Below are 16,822 nucleotides of genomic sequence, written 5' to 3'. Positions count from 1 at the left end.
GTTGGCAAGATATACTTATATCTTTATCAATATAAATTCTATCCTGCTTGGGTATATGGTGATAAAAATGCTAATTCATTTAGTATATCTTTTGATTGACAGTAGTTATGATGGAAACATTTTAGCTCTCTATCTGCAAGGCCCACGTTTTGGCAGAAATCCTATATTTATGTTATCTCTATATTTTTACATAAATCTATACAGTACATCAGTCAAGGAGCCAGAACTAAAATAAAATGGAAACGTGCAGAACTGACCCCAAATCTTTAAACCAGTATACAGATAATACAGTAAAAATATATATGCATTAAGGTATGCAAAAAGAACAAAGTTCCTAAATCTGTGGCATTTGCACAGAGTATTGTCAGCAACAGATGGAATTCTCCCCGAACAGGAAGAGGCTTTTCCAATAAGGGTCCTTTCAATCATGTTTTTTTTCTTTTGGAACACAACCCTGCCCAGCCAGTGGATATAGCTATAGAGGCAATTCTTACCTGTCTGGCAGTTCCGACCAGTATAAGGCTCGTTGCATACGCAATGGTACCCCTTTAATTTGTTCTCACAAACTCCTCTGGACCCACATGGATTGGCCTCACAATGGTCTGAGAAAATAGAATTAGAAATGGGTCATGTTTAAAAATGAATGCCCTGGGGAAATGTTTTAAAATGGAAAAAGTACAGTGAATAAAAATGTACATATATTCTTTTTTCAGGGTTTCTCAATAAGTAGTCATGCATAACTACATTTCATCACGTTCTCTTGAAACTAAAAATCCATGCATGCAGGTTGCATATTTCAGTAACAAAACTTTAAAGGGTTACTCCAGGCATCATGACCACTTCAGTGTTTTGAAGTGGTTATGGTGCTTGAATTCAATATGTGCAGTGTTGCTGCGCATACAGAGTTAAAGTCCTTTGCTGACGGAGGAGTTCTGGGTACGCTAATGTTAATTCTGTGCTTATTTTGCATCTGTTGATCTGTTGATCCTTTTTTTTTTCCTTTCGTGGCTGCAGGCCAGCAAGTGTTTCTATCTGAAAAACTGTGCTTTTTGATTGCAGTAACCCTTTGAAGGGACAATCTTCAGCAGTTTATAAAAAAAAACAGGGCTAGCACTAGCACTCAAAGCCTGGCATCCCTGCTCCTGAAATAACAAGGATTTTCACTTCATCATTATAATGATCCAATTTGGGCATCATTTATATGCTGAGAGCCATGGACTTCAGTGTTTACAGCCATGTGGAAGTGAAATTCCTCATTATCTCAGCAGAGAATGTGGGTGCCAAGAGAGCCTTAGTTAGATAAAACCAGAGGGATTGCATCTAAACTTTTCTTGCCTCATAACCTCTATAATAATCTTTAGTGGTCGATTGTCCATTTAAATAGAATTTGCTAAATCTGAGTCCAAAAATGTTAATTCTATGTGACTTGATGTGTTGTTTTATATAAATTTCTGTATTTATATGTTTAGATTGATATAATTTAATTTGTTCACCAGAATTATCCGTGAAAATGTGCAGCCAGGGCATTAAGTGCAAATTCCCCATGATTCGTACATCATCTTTTGTAAACAATATCTGCAGGCTCTTTCTAAGCATACAAACTGAGCAAACTATCATGCAAATTCCTAAGAAGAGTCTGTAAATAAAGTCAAACAATGGAACCTCATCCTCCCTACAGAAGAAGGAATAATGGGAAAGGTAAACAGGTTTGTGAAAAAAATAAAATAAGCTCTGTAAGCATTAATTAAAAAGCAGTTCAGTCAAAGAGGTAGTATTATTATACAGGGGGTGCATAAGCAGGTACACAGTTTCTATTTTATTATCGTATATTGTTTTTTTTTTGTTTTTTTTTTAGATAATTAAGTATGGCTTTTAATTTAACAAAAGATTCAGCAGAAATGGGAAGAAGAATTTGCAACAACTCCACCAACTAAATATACTAAATACGTGACAAATTTGCAATGCACCAAAAAGTGGTTTACCAGTGAGTGTTACTACTGATGAAAATAGAATGTTTGTGACACTGGCATTTACTCAAAGCCCCAAAAAAGTGAAAAAGAGAGCTTCGAGATTCCCGTAGATCTTTGGGTTGTCTAATGCAATGATTAGTGCTGAAATAGTATTGGCCATGATTAATCCATGGATTTTAGAGGAGGATCCAGATCGGAGTTTACAATTCTGTGAGGCAATTTTGAATTAAGAAAAATAACTTGATCTGATAAAGCCAACTTCAAACTTGCAGATGCCGAAACGCACGTCGGGCGTTCTTTAACGCTTCTTTTACATTTATTTTTGGTTTATTTGGGATTTAGGGTTATGGAGTTTTTGTGTGTTCTGGTTATAGTGGGGGGGGGGGGGGGGGGACTAGAAGAGTGATTTAGGGCTGCAGGTAGTCTAGTGAGTAAACAAGTAAGATTTTACCAGTTCCTTGAGAAGGTTATCCGATAGCTGCATTAGGCTTTGGAAGACGAGCTGTCAGTAACAACAGTTTCAGCATTCTTGTATATAGTATAGCGAGTTATATCGAACAAGCAACTCTCTATCCTTGAATAGTGTTAATGTGTTCAGAAGACTGTCTGTTGTTACTATGGTAGTCTCGACATCCCATGACTGTCGTTATACCATTTAAGGTTTATTACTTTAAGCCTTGTCGCTAGTTACATTTATGGTAATATTAATGGATTTTTATCCATACTTTTTAATCAGTGATAGACTTTGCTTCAGTCATACGGATTTAGGAACTGATAGCCTGCGTGTATGTTATCTTATTATAGTGGGCTAACCGTTAGCTACCCGAGACGAGCGGATTGATTATTTCCAGGTCGACCCATATAATATCGAGTTTATTAAGGGTGAGGCTGGGGTGGACTGGTTTGTTGTAGGGTCGAGGGATCCACACTTTATTGAGATTTCATTTTTACTCTGCTGCTCATCTGTCGCATTTAAGATATATTTTGGCTATATACATACTACTTTGTGAGCAGACAAATTATTGCATCAATTTACAAGTGGATACACACTCTCTAAGTCCGTTATTACGAGAAGTTCTATTTAACACTCACATTGAAGTACATTTTAGGGCATTTATGTCCTTTTAAGAAGTGTTTCTATCCATCTTTTTAACAATTAGTAGACATACCATGGAACATATATCCTAGCAATAATAAAGGAACTCCTTAAAAGAAAGCATTGGTTATATTATGGTATTGTCTTATCTATAATCTTCTGTTGGCCTTATTACATATACCCTATATTTTTTTGCACAGTTATTTTTTTGGGATTTCACTGCTTAATTTAAAGTAATTTGTTCTATCCTAAAGTGTTACTTCAACAAATTTGTTTACTTTTTTGGAACAAAAATTTGGATTTCAATTTAGGGTTAGGCCTTTTAAGTTGGAGGACACTCATTAAGGACCTTATTTGTTCATCCTATGAGAAAGCATTCGATTGGCTGAGCTCATCAAATTTTATGTGGACCTAATTAATGGGTGGGCAAGAGAAAGGGGGGCTAAACAAAACTCCCTTAGCCTGAAATGGCAACCCCAACAATGCAATCTGACGTTTATTTCATATATTTAAAATATTTTGGTTTGTAAATATTTTAAAAGTGTTTTCTTGCTTGTTTATAAAAATAATTGTCAGGTGATGCAGGTCTTTTTAAGCTTACGTTGCCTAGAACAATACTGCTAAACTGTTGCATATGCAGAAATATTATGAACTCAAATCTTAAAAAAGGTGAAATTTTATGGTGGGCCAAACTGAATCCGATCTCTGATCACTGCAGGACAAGTCATTCTACTGACAATGTAAGGCTTTTGAAATGGCATGACTATGTGCTTTATTTTAAATATATGGGAATATACAGGGAATGTTCTACACTTATATAAAAAAGATAATATTTAATATTTTTTCCCATGACAGAGTTCTGAACACCAGTGAAAAGTTAAGAATACAATAATTCAATTTAAAAAAAAAAACAACTTGTATATTATTACCTGTAACATCATGTCGATCATTGCAGTAGGACCAACTTTGGTCTTGGTCATAATTCCTAGTGAGGGAGCACCTACGGAAGTAAAGTATTAATAAGTCACCAGCCCGCACTACAATTCTGAGACAATGTATTTATGCCTTCCTGCCAATGCCTGCCTATGTCTAATTCACATTATAGCCTGAGGTTATTCACAGGAACCATAAGAACTTTATATCAATGATGCCAGGAGATTTTGGACAGTGTCTTACCTTAAAGGGACACTATAGTCACCAGAACAACTAAAGCTTATTGCATTTGTTCTGGTGACTATAATCATTCCCTTCAGGCTTTTTGCAGTAAACACTGTCTTTTCAGAAAAATATTTTTACATTACAGCTAGGGATAACTCCACTGGTCACACCTCATATGGCTCCTAGAGGTGCTTTCTGTGACAGTGCTGTACAGTGTGCACCACTGTCATTCAGTGTCTCCACCCACTGCTTTAACGTACAACTTAACACGCAGAGTGAAATCCCACTGGGGAATAATGGAGACATATAGAAAGTCCCTAAACCGGTCCTTAGAATGGCGGGATAAAGAATAATAATAATAATTCAAGGATAGTAAGAAAGAGCCACGGTCAAGGGAAGCCAGAAATACACTAACTCGAGAGACAAAAGCAGAGTCAGGGGAGCCATAGATACACAAGAATGATAAACAAAGCAGAGTCAAGGGAGACAGAAAACAGAGTAGTCGAAAGCAAGCTAGGTCAATACCAATGAATACCAAAAGGGACAAAAGAATGTGCTATAGGGACACTAGGAACCAACAGGGCACAGTACTTTGGGCAGACTGAGATTTTATATGTTTGGGGGCATGGTTAGCATAACCACACCCCCAAAATGTGCGTGTGTGCTGGGTTCTATTACTTTTTTTCAACTTTACTATTGTTCTCCACCAGGGCGTTGTCCCAGGGACACTGCCAGACCAGTTTAACCCCTTAAGGACCAAACTTCTGAAATAAAAGGGAATAATGACATGTCAGGCACGTCATGTGTCCTTAAGGGGTTAAACTGGCTGCTTTGTCCCTCCTCAATCTTTCATCAGCCCTTGCTAAACTTTAACCCCATGGTGATTTTATTCTGTTCATGGGATCTGAGCGCTGGTTGGATATAGTGAGCGCTCAGATCCAAGCTATCCGAGGATAGGTTGAATCTGGGGGTTCTGTTCAGTATAATAGGAATTATGTATTTTTATGTATTTTTACTGTTGTTGTAAATGGGGATATTCCCTGTACCTGGAGATAATTAAGTTACCACACCCACTTTAGCCAATTATCTCAAGGATAGAGGAGAAGAAAGACCGGCTGCACCGCCTAAATCTGTGAAACTGTTTTGGGCAGGAAAGCCATGCTTGCAGTCGGTCAAATAGGACTTCCACCTAACTTTTGAACCACTGGACCAATTTGTATGATTTTGACATATGTTTGTATACTGCTTATGCTGGTTCAGAATATGTGACTTTTTGTGAATTGCATATATGGTTTGGAAGTTCTGAATATTGTGTAAAACTGAATATTTTCTGCCTGTGATAATTAGTTAGCTCATTGTGTTCAGTAATTATATCACAGGCAGAAGGGAGGGTTTGTGTGCCCTGGCTGGGAATGTCTGACTGTACTGTAATGTGTTGATTGGCTATTGTAACTGCATGTCCTGTATCCCACAAGGTCCACGTGGGTGGTAACCTTGTGGGAAAACTTATATATAAGTGCCAATAAACCCTCAGACTGTTGAGTCCCTATTTTACCCTCAACATAGAGCCTTGTCACTCCCCCACTAGAACCGCCAGGGATTCCCCACGAGGACCACCAGGGCTTCACAGAATGGATATCCCCCTCGCTGGGCAAAGGTAAGAAGGGAAGGGGGATAATATTATTATTATTATTATTATTATTATGATATTTATATAGTGCCGTCAAATTCCGCAGCGCTTTACAATGGGTGGACGAATAGACATGTAGTTGTAACCAGACAAGTTGGACACACAGGAACAGAGGGGTTGAGGGCCCTGTTCAATGAGCTTACATGCTAGAGGGAGTGGGGTAAAATGACACAAAAAGGTAAGGATAGTAGTAGACTAGTGACAGTTGCAGAAGAGGAATCAGTCGGGAGCTATTAACAGTTTAATTGATACGCTTTTATGAAGAAATGGGTTTTTAACGATTTTTTTTTAAGGAGTGGAGACTGGGTGAGCATCTAATGGAGGAGGTAATCGAGTTCCACAGGAACGGTGCAGCCCTCGAGAAATCTTGAAGGTGAGCATCAGAGGTGGGAGTACGGACAGAAGATAGACGTACGTCTTCAGCAGATCGTAAGGGCCTAGACGGGACATACTTGTGTATAAGGGAGGATAGATAGATGGGAGCAGCATTATGGAGATAATTGAAAGCAAGAACCAGAATTTTAAATTGAGCTCTATATTTTATAGGAAGCCAATGTAGGGACTGACAGAAGGGTGAGGCATGGGAGGTGCGGGCGGACAGGAAGATGAGCCTCGCTGCCGCATTCATTATGGACTGTAAAGGCACAAGTTGGGAGCACGCAAGACCACTGAGAAGTGGATTACAGTAGTCAAGGCGAGAAAGGACAGTGGAATGGACCAACACATTAGTCGCGTCAGGCGTTAAGTAGGGGCAGATGCGTGCAATGTTTTTGAGATGGAAATGACAGGATTTGGCGATAGATTGAACATGAGGCTTGAAGAAGAGGTCGGAGTCAAAGAGAACACCTAGGCAGCGAGCCTGCGTGGTGGAACTGATAGTAATATTTATAATAGCAATTCCAAATATTTGTTTTGTTTTGTTTTTAAATTAAAAAAAAATATGTTTTATATCCTCCCCTCCCTGGGCAAAGGTAAGAAAAGGGGGGATAATATTTATAATAGCAATTCCAAATATTTATTTTGTTTTTTAAATAAAAATAAAAAAATATGCTTTATATCCTCCCCTCCCTGGGCAAAGATAAGAAGTGAGGGGGGATATAAAGCATATTTATTAATTTAAAAAACAACAACACTTATCTGTTTTGATCAGCCCCCTCCCCCAACTAAACACACACTGCCCCACCACACACTTACCCCCATTGCACCCCCATACACACACCTTCCGCCACTGCACCTCCATACACACACTACCCCCACTACACCCTCATACACACACTGGCCCCATACACAGTTTTTCCACTGCACCCCATATATACACTGCACTCCCATGCACACACTACACCACCCACACAAACACACACTGCCCCTCCTACACACAGTGCTCCCACTGCACCCCCATACACACACGGTCCCAGATACACACACACACACATCTACCTAGCTAGAGGCCCTACCCCATACTACAGCCCCTATCCTGGGAGACCCCAGGTAAACTGTTCTTAAACGGTTTGACTGTTTACTCTGGGAGGGCACCATGGCATCCTGGCACTATAGCCACTACAGAGAGCTGTAGTGGTTATTGTGCCTGGATTGTTTCTTTAAATTATCTATGAGTGCCCCTCCCGAGATAAGGCTCTGGATCCGCCAGTGCCCTGGAGGAGTGGGTGAAGGAGCTCGAGCACCAGGTATGGCAGGAGCTGTGGCTGGAGGATGCCTACCAGGCACTCTGGTGGTATACAGCTCGGCATACACCGTGGACGGCGGAGCACGACAACCCAGAGGGGTATGATTACGATGGCCCTGTCCTGTTGTGGGAGGCTTTCACAGAACCGGAGTTCGGGAGCACTACGAAGACCCGATTTCGTGAGATTTACGAATTCAGGGAGAGTATGCGAGATTGGGCTGAGCCCAACGAGGTCAGACGAGACTTGGCATATCTAGCGACACTGGAGTGGGAGCTGGAGCAGGACTTCCTACATCTGCTCTGCTCAATTCAGAATACCCTGCAGGAGAGTTGGGTGGCAGTCCCAGACTTAAAGCCCTGTGCCGGGGAAGACTCGGCTGAGGTACCCCCTACAGAGGTAGCGGACCTGATAGACTGGTCCTGGGGGAAACCCCATATGGCAGGTGGAGATGGGACCGAGGTCTCTCCATCGACCCTACAGGGATGCTGGGCCCAGATCCCCAAGGGCAGCTGGAGTTTCAGGGAGTAGGGACAGTCGGTCCTGCTCCCCAGTGGCAGTATATTTTGCAGGGAGAGGAGACAACCGGTCTCGCTCCCCAGCGGCAGACAGAAGCACAGGGAGAGGAGAGCATCGTCCTCGCTCCCAAGGGGCAGGGTGAGTTACAGAGAGGAGAGCATCGTCCTCCCTCCCCAGAGGCAGTGTACCTTGTAGGGAGAGAAGACGACCGGTCTCTCTTCCAGCGGCAGACAGAGGCACAGGGAGAGGAGAGCATCGTCCTCCCTCCCCAGCGGCAGTGAGAGGAGACAGCTGATCCCTCTTGCAGGAAGAGGAGACAGCTGATCCCTCTCCCCAACCACAGGGGGACAGCACCCCTAACAGCACCCCTAAGCCGGATGGTGCAGATGGGACTGCGGTCTCTGCACCAGACCTACAGGGATGCTGGAAGGCCGGTCCGGATCCCCAACCAACACCGCAGGAATGCCAGGAGGAGGAGGTAAGCAAAGTAAAGAGAATGCAAAGAGAAATTAACTTACAAAATACAGATACTCAGCTTTGAAGTCCCATCATTTACCTTGAAGGGACACTATAGACACCAGAACAACTATAGCTTAATGTAGTTGTTCTGGTGAGTATAATCATTCCCTGCAGGCATTTTCATATAAACACTGCCTCAAATAAAGGCAGTGTTTACATTGCCACCTAAGGACACCTCCAGTGGTTGAAAGCATTGAGACGCTGAACTTTCCTCATAGAGACGCATTGATTCCTTGACGATTTCAGCCAATCCAATGTTTTCTGATTGGATGAAATCCAAAATTCTGATGATGTCAGCAAGGAGGTGAATCGGGGGAGTGGCCAGTGCCAGCAGACACGCGTGGCGCTGAAAATAATGTAACTTTTCTTACCTTTTAAAGGGGGCAAGGTGGGTCAAGCCACTTAGATGGTTGTTTTAACACTATAGGGTTAAATGGTTGTGTTCATGACCCTATAGTGTTCCTTTAACTTCCCAGGCTTCTTAATCACTGCTGTAACACTCTCACCAAACTCATTTAAAGGGACACTACTGTCACCAAAACAACTTTAGATTAATGAAGCAGTTATAGTGTATAGATCATGTCCCTGCAGTCTCATTGCTCAATTCTCCATTCACCAGTTAGGAGTTAATTCACGTTTGTTTCTGTTTATGCAGCCCTAGCCACACCTTCCCTGGCTATGCCTCACACAGCCTGCATGAAACAAATTGGTTTCACTTTCAATCAGATGTAACTTACTTTAACAGTTTTTATCTCCTGCTCTGTAAATTGAACTAGTAACATACAAGAGGCTCCTACAAGGTATTGCAAGCTATTAGCAGAGCAGGAGATAATAAATTCTAAATTAAATAGAATTTCAATAAAGAAAGTGTAAACATTAGATGACTCTTTACAGGAAGTGTTTTGGAAGTCTGTGCATGTTACTTGCAGGAAGGGGTGACTAGGCTGAATAAACAAAGTGATTTAACTCCTAAATGGCAGAGAACTGAGCAGTGATACTACAGGGGCCAGCTGTTGTTTTAGTGACTATAGTGTCCCTTTAACTTTCTTTGTAATGGATGAATGTTTTACAGTAACGCTTCATGGCCAAAATGTATGGGCTTATGTTACAATACAAAATACAAATTATAATTTAAACCAAACAATTTTTTTTTAAAATAGATAAATTAAAAAATAAAAACCTAAAAAAGCATAACTAATTGTTATTTGACCAGTGCGTGACACCAAAATGTGTGGGCATGGAGCCTTTGTTTTGCAATCCCCATTATGGATAATTTAAATAAAATAATTTTTAAAAAACCCTCAAAACTGCAGTTTGAGTTTTGCAATGAGAAATAATCTCTCACCAAATCAGGACGTGACTGATACTTACAATAGTTTCTGTATCACTGCTGAGCTATTAAAGGAGTATGTATGTGCACAGGGCTGTCGCTACCACAATGCTGCATAGGCAGTTGCCTGAGGCGCACCTGCCCAGGCGGTGCAGGATTCAGGTAACCGGCACTGCACAGTGCTCCCCTCCTACCAGTCTCTGTAAGTAGCGTGGTGAAGCCCAAACCAGACTGACAGGAAGTGCTCACTGTGAGTGCTAACCTGCTTCCTGTCAGGCCGGGGAGAGGGAAAGGAGCGCCTGGGAATTGACACCAAGAGGGGCCAAGAGAGACACAGAAGGGCTGGGAAAGAAAGAGACACACATAAGGGCTGGGGGAGAAAGATTTTATTCATAAAAAAATATGTATATATAGCACTGTATCTCCTGAATCAAATGATATATAATAAGTGTGGGTGCACTTAATATTAAAGAGATGGATTATGGTTGAACAGACCTATAGCAGAAATTCCAGTTTTTGTTTACATTTTGTTTTGCTCAGAACCTGTACAATTGCCTCAGTCCTTAAGGGGTTAAATAAAAAGGAGAATAAACTAAGCACACAAACTAGTAGCATACGTTTCAGACAGTATCAAAGAAAATGCAAAATACTCGTTTGACCCACTACAGTCTTTCTAAACTGTTTAATTATTGCACTACATCCAAGCTTTGTCATAATAAGCTAATGTTTCCCACACCCACCGTAACTTTATTTTCTTATATCGATACAATCGTATCACATGAATTACTAGGTATTTCTCATCATTAGCTGAGATATTGTTGCTGCCACTAAAAAGCAACAAATAGAACACCCTTAAACTATTTTCCATCATCATTTCTGCTTTGTGCTTCTTGTTATGCTCACACGTGCCTTCCTACTCCATTATGCCAAAGGTTTTACTTTCTTTCTCCATAACTCATGAATTAATATTCCATTTTTAGCCTTACATCACTCCTCTGGGCCCATGAGCTACTATTAGTCTTTTTTCCTACAAACAACTTCTATCCTGCACTGAACCCATATGAACTTTCAAATTGCATTCTCATAGTTTCTCCTCTTCTTTTAAAGAAACACTAAAGTGTTAGGAAGACAAACCTGTATTTGTAACGCTTTAGTGTCTCTTTGTCTAGTTATATAGGTCCGCCCTCATGTGCCCCATAAAAATAATAAAATACAAGGTTTTTACGGGGGGGGGGGTTTCTCGGACTTTGAGGTGCAGCTGTTTCGCCTCGCCTTTTCGTTCGCATACTCTGGGGCCTTGAGGATTGGGGAGTTGGTGTGTCCGAGCAGGCTGATGTTCAGGAGGGGCAGGACCTAGTGTACTTTAAGATTCGATGCTCCAAGACTGACGTGTTCAGGAAGAATAAGTGGGTTAGGCTGGCTGTGGTCCTTGGGTTGCCCACCTGTCCGGTCTTGGCGTTCAGGGATTTCTTCAGGGTTCGCCCTGGGCTGTCTGGCCCACTACTGGTGCAAGAGGATGGGAGCTTTCTCTTCCATTTTCAATTTGTACGCGTTTTTGGTTTAGGGATGGCTGCGTTGGGCTTGGAGGGTGCGGAGTTTGGTGGGCACTCTTTCCGGATTGGCGCCGCACCGGAGGCTTCTCGGCTGGGTTTGCCGGATCAAGAGGTGCAGAGGATAGGGAGGTGGGACTCTAGGAGGTTTGTTTTCTATGTGCGTCCCGCCGGTCTATTAAGCTAAATGTTTTGCTTCCTCAGGTTCGGTTCCCCCCAAGGTCTGGTTGATCGGGCACTCATATATCTACTGGGCACGGCAGTGTGGCGGCCCGGCTGGGCGGGCGGGGAGCTTCTCGGCTTTACTCCTTCGGTACCAGTGTGTCAGTAATTCGTAGTTGGTTTCTTGGTATTTTGTGCAAATGGACCCTTTGTGTGTCAGTAGTTATGCATTACAAATTTGAATAGCTTTTCAAAACACATCTCTTCATTGATTACCAATATGTGTTTATTATATGCAGTGTTCATTGAATAGTAACATACATAAAACTCATCTACTAATAGAAATAATTTACTACACGAATGGCCTTACCATTCTTTAGGCCCTTGATTGCCTCTTCTTATACAAGTGTTGTATATCCTCCGAGCATAAATAAATGGGAAATGACACAGCTGCCCACTCTCTGTAAGAACTGGGAGGAAGACAAATAGGTTACAGTACAGTAGGTCACAAAGTATAACACAGATTTGTCATGGCATATCCATATATAGGCTCACCATGTCTGGATTTGTGCAAAGTCTTTTCTCTATGTTCATTATGGTCTTTGTAGTCTTTACGTTCTTTGTTGTCTTTACGTTCTTTGTCGTCTCTATGTTTCTGTATTTTAGTAGAAAAATATTAAATAGTTTTATGTTTTTCTAAACTGTTTTTTTTTTTAGAAATGAGATTGAAAATACAGACATCAGAACTTTGGTTTAAAGAAACACTGCAAACACCATAACAACAACAGCTCACTGTAGAGGTTATAATGCCAGGAGGGCTCTGGCACCCACCACTGTAAACACTCAAGCCACTGTCCAAAAGTAGGATACCAGGAAACAGTCCCCAACATAGCACTCACGCGATGATTAGGGCACTAGTTTCAGTGCTCCCTGCAGGGTCTGCCCTCAGTGGGCCAGACTACATAATTGCATTCACTCCAGGCTAACATGTCCCCTTTCTGGATGGGTCCATCTCTTTGGGCAGGTCCGCCCCTTTTATCTTCCACTGATGACATGACTTGCAGGATGCTGCAGTTGGGAGCTATGCTTAGCTTTTCTCCCTTGGAGGTGGTCTTCTTGTAGACGCTCTGCCTCCATGGCTGAGATCATTAAGATCAATGATCTCAGCCAATCCAATACTTTCCTATAGGAAAGCTTTGCGAGTCTTGTGCACATGGGCGACAAAACACTGCTCTGTGACATCTGACTGAAATAGTGGAGTTTTACTCCGTTATTTAGCAGAAGCACAGAGGTAGGCTAACCCTGCAATGAAAACGTTGCCTTTCCCGGAGAACGGAGATGGTCTGGGTGCCTATAGAGTCTCTCTGAAGAAAAAGAAGATGGGATCAAATCAGACACATGTTAATACAAGAAATCAAAAACAATATAATAATAATATGATAACAAAATATGTGCATAGAGCTAGAGACTCCTTCCCTTAATAAATAGTCAGATGTAAAAAAACTCAAGCGTAGAAATCACAGAAGAATTAGGTGGAAGAAAGAAAGAGGAGACATAGGAAGAAATCGGAAGGAGTAGATAAAAAATGGAAGGAGGGATAAAGATACAAGCCAGTGGCGGATCCAGGGTTCGGGGGGAGACGATTCTCTTTCCTGCTATGTGCCTTCACGGACCGGAGGGGAGATCAGAGATCTCCCTCACCGATCCGCAGGCACATTGCTGGCAGCCGGCACTGAGAGAGGAGGTAGAGGAGACCCAGGAGGAGCTCAGCCTGCAGCTCTAGCCTTAATACCACGGCAACGCTCTGTTCTCGCGATGGTGAACTCTAGCCACAGGAGGTGCAGGCTAGAGTTCACTCCCCACTAGAACTGCCAGGGATTCCACCAGACCACCAGGGATTGGAAGTAATATCCCCCCTCCCAGGCAAAGGTAAGAAGGGAGGGGGGATATAAATATAAGACATTTAAGACATTTGTTTTACTCTGCCCCTCCAACTACACACACACACTGCCCCCACAGCCCCCCATACACACACTTCCCCCACTGTACCCCCATACACACACACAGACTACACACAATCCAGCTCCATATGAGGTCACTCAGAATGCAAAATGTAAATCAATGTCCAGATTTTCCAAAACAGTGGCACCGAACGAGACGGAAATCCAGACCCACAGGCCCAGATACTTCAAATCCCTCCCCAATTATAAAAATCAAAACTATTTTTGCACTAGCAGCCAGTGGGTAAAATAGTTAGCCTGTCACTGCTATCGTGGCACTGCAGGCTTGTATGTAATTCCTATTGCACAGTAAAAAAACAAAACAAAAAAAAACTAGGTGGAGAGAAGGTTAACCATGTGCCAGTGCTTGCTAGCCAGCCATCACATTTAATTTAATCATAGTTAGTAAATAAATTAACCTACATGAATACATATAACCCCATATTAGTATAAAATCTTCCTTATGCCCCAACCCATGTGTGAAAAAAATTATATTAATACCCAGGGGAACCTAATGTCTCTTATGTTTGCATATGCGGTATTAAATATATGACCATAATGATCTTGCATATTTTGGTCAGGCTCCTGGAAATTACATTATATGAGAGCCAACCATGATCATTCACAATTATTTGCTATAATGGGTACTAGACTTGTGTGTTCGTTTTAGGTCGAATTGCAATTTGGCCAATCATTTGGTCAATCGGGTCATCTGAATTCCATAACTCCAAAATCACCACATGAATGTATAACCAAACAACTTGTGCAATGGCCGAGTATACCTGATTCGAAATTCCGAGTTTCGTGCTAAAAAAAAGAGATGATTAATGGTTAGAGGACAGCCCACTCCCACCATGGTTAAATTGTGTAGTGGATGGCATTGGGCTGTCCTCAAACTTCTGTATGTTCATATGCTTTCGGTTAAATTTTGCCTTATGTATGTATGTGTATGCAGCATTCGACTGATTGTTCGGTAAAATCACTCCATTCATTATATGAGTGAAACTACCGAACAACCAGACCACCCAGGAATAAGTGTGCCTCCAATTACCGTTCGCAACAATGTTGCAAACGGGTAATTGGCGATTCGTGTAATATGTGTTTTGTCCTCTGGGTGGCCGCCATTCGTGAAACAAACAAGTGACGGCGGCCATTTTAAACTCCCGAACAGCGGTGTTTTGCCGTCGAGTGTCTGGAACCCAAATCGGACACTCGGCTAGGCAAACACCGCTGAGACCTCCACACTGCCCTTAAATTCGTATAGAAACCCACGAACAAGGTGATTTATTCGAATCCTCCCCAGCCTCCATAGCCCAAGTCATTCGTGCAGTTTATTCCCTTTTTCTGTGACCGACCGCAGGGCCAAAACGCATGGGACCAATTTCGGCTGTTACCTCCAGCGCGGTCGGTCTTTTTACTACTTGGTCCGATCTGGGTGATTTTTGGATATGTCACTCACCCAGATCAGGGCTACCAGGGGATGTAATATTTAAAGGGGTACCCCTATGTTTAGGGGTACATCCAGAAACCCAGGGAATTGGTGTCCTGCATAATAGGATTATGAGTCAGACTAAGGGGAGGGGATGTGTGGGCGGCAACTCATGTATGATTGGCTACTGTGCTAATTATTGTAAATCCCTCCCTTGCATGGGAGAATGCTTTAAAAGAAGGTTGAGTGATTAAAAGTTCAGTTCTGCTCCTGATGCTGTGTGTCGTCCAGTCATTGGGATCCGTATTGGGATATTCGTGGATTACCTTGCTTGCTGTGATTATTATTCTATGGTATTTTATAACTTGTTCCTGAGCCTCACTGGGATTCTTAGTGGAGTTAACCTGTGAAAGACCAGCTCTCCGCTACAAATTGACCCCTCTGTGTGCACAGTGAACTGTGCTTTGTGTGAAAATAATATATGTAAGACTGAAGCTGACTGGCCCAAAGTAGCATTATTTTTTCGTAAAATTTATCTTTTTGGGGTTTTAGGCCTATAGTTTTGGTTATTGCTGCGGTTGGGGTGTCTTTAATCTTTTTGACAGCACCCTAAGTCTGTCACTTCTCGAGATGAGTTGGAGTTACACTCTCGGGCAGTCCCTCTGTTGATCATGCATACAATATGGAGGGAGTTCTCTGTGCAAATTCCTGATATTCAACACCAAACTACAGTGATTGCTTGTCATTAAATATTAAAGACTTCTATGGTACACCAAAGGTTTAAAATTAGCATCTATTAACCGCCATTGGTAAAATGTTTGTTTCTTGGGTTTCTTAGGGGAATATGCACTATATAGTGACCTAAACTTCTAATAGTTTGTCAGTTCTCCACTATTTATAATTTAGTGACTAAACCCCAAAGAGAAACAATGACTTGAAGAAAAAGTTATGTAATTTAACCCCTTAAGGACCAAACTTCTGGAATAAAAGGGAATCATGACATGTCACACATGTCATGTGTCCTTAAGGGGTTAAAAGGAAAATAATAACTAATCTGACTGGATTGGACATATTTTGTAGTTTATGTTTTAATATTTGGTTGTTAAAAGTTACAACCTAGTAAAAAAAAAAGTTCAACTTATCGATACAGAATTATACATTCAATACAAGAACCTATATCAGTTTGCTTGCACTCACCTCTTTGGCCTGCACAATGACCAGAGCAGCAAGAAGGAAAAATAGACAGGACAAATTCATAGCGTCTGCATGGAGCTCTTAAAACAACTCGTAATGACAAAGGTTAAGAGTGGGAAGCAAGATGAAACTAAACATGGGCTAAAAGTGCATTCACCCAGTCCCTCTGAACTGTGTGTACCTGTTGGGGTGAATGGCATGCCTGCCACTCAGCCATTGGTCAGATTTGAGATACAGATTGACCCCTGTCCTTATGTAAAACAAGCATAGATGAAAGCTTTCACTTAACCCTTTACATCCATAGGGACTGCAGTGTGGTGGGATAGGGGCTGTAGCATGGGGGTATAGGGACTATGATGGGGGGATAGGAGCTGTAATTGTGGGGACTGGAGCTGTAATTTATTATAAAATAAATTTACAAAAATCTCAGATAATATATTGAAATTTAACTCAAGATCAGGTAAAATCACTTACAGTTGCAAGAAAAAGTATGTGAACCCTTTGGAATGATATGGATTTCTGC

The 16,822-nt window shown here is 41.7% G+C and overlaps 1 protein-coding gene across 2 annotated transcripts in view; it reads right to left on the bottom strand.

Annotated features, from left to right (window-relative positions):
- F12 (coagulation factor XII) overlaps positions 1 to 16,478 on the bottom strand; it is a 59,043-nt gene extending 42,565 nt beyond the window's left edge. The window contains exons 1-5 of one of the 2 annotated variants that reach the window (XM_063447316.1): positions 16,303 to 16,478; positions 12,232 to 12,331; positions 12,047 to 12,146; positions 3,996 to 4,066; positions 495 to 602 (exon numbers count right to left, since the gene is read on the bottom strand). In XM_063447316.1, coding sequence (XP_063303386.1) covers positions 495 to 602; positions 3,996 to 4,066; positions 12,047 to 12,146; positions 12,232 to 12,331; positions 16,303 to 16,362 — 439 coding nt within the window. In that variant the 5' untranslated portion in view covers positions 16,363 to 16,478. The remainder of the gene's footprint in view (positions 1 to 494; positions 603 to 3,995; positions 4,067 to 12,046; positions 12,147 to 12,231; positions 12,332 to 16,302) is intronic. The other variant, XM_063447315.1, reaches the window with a different exon arrangement.
- Between the last annotated feature and the right edge of the window lie 344 nt (positions 16,479 to 16,822).

The sequence above is a fragment of the Pelobates fuscus genome, chromosome 3 (genome assembly GCF_036172605.1).
Source record: "Pelobates fuscus isolate aPelFus1 chromosome 3, aPelFus1.pri, whole genome shotgun sequence".
NCBI lineage: Eukaryota > Metazoa > Chordata > Amphibia > Anura > Pelobatidae > Pelobates > Pelobates fuscus.
This window is presented reverse-complemented; position numbering and strand designations above follow the sequence as displayed.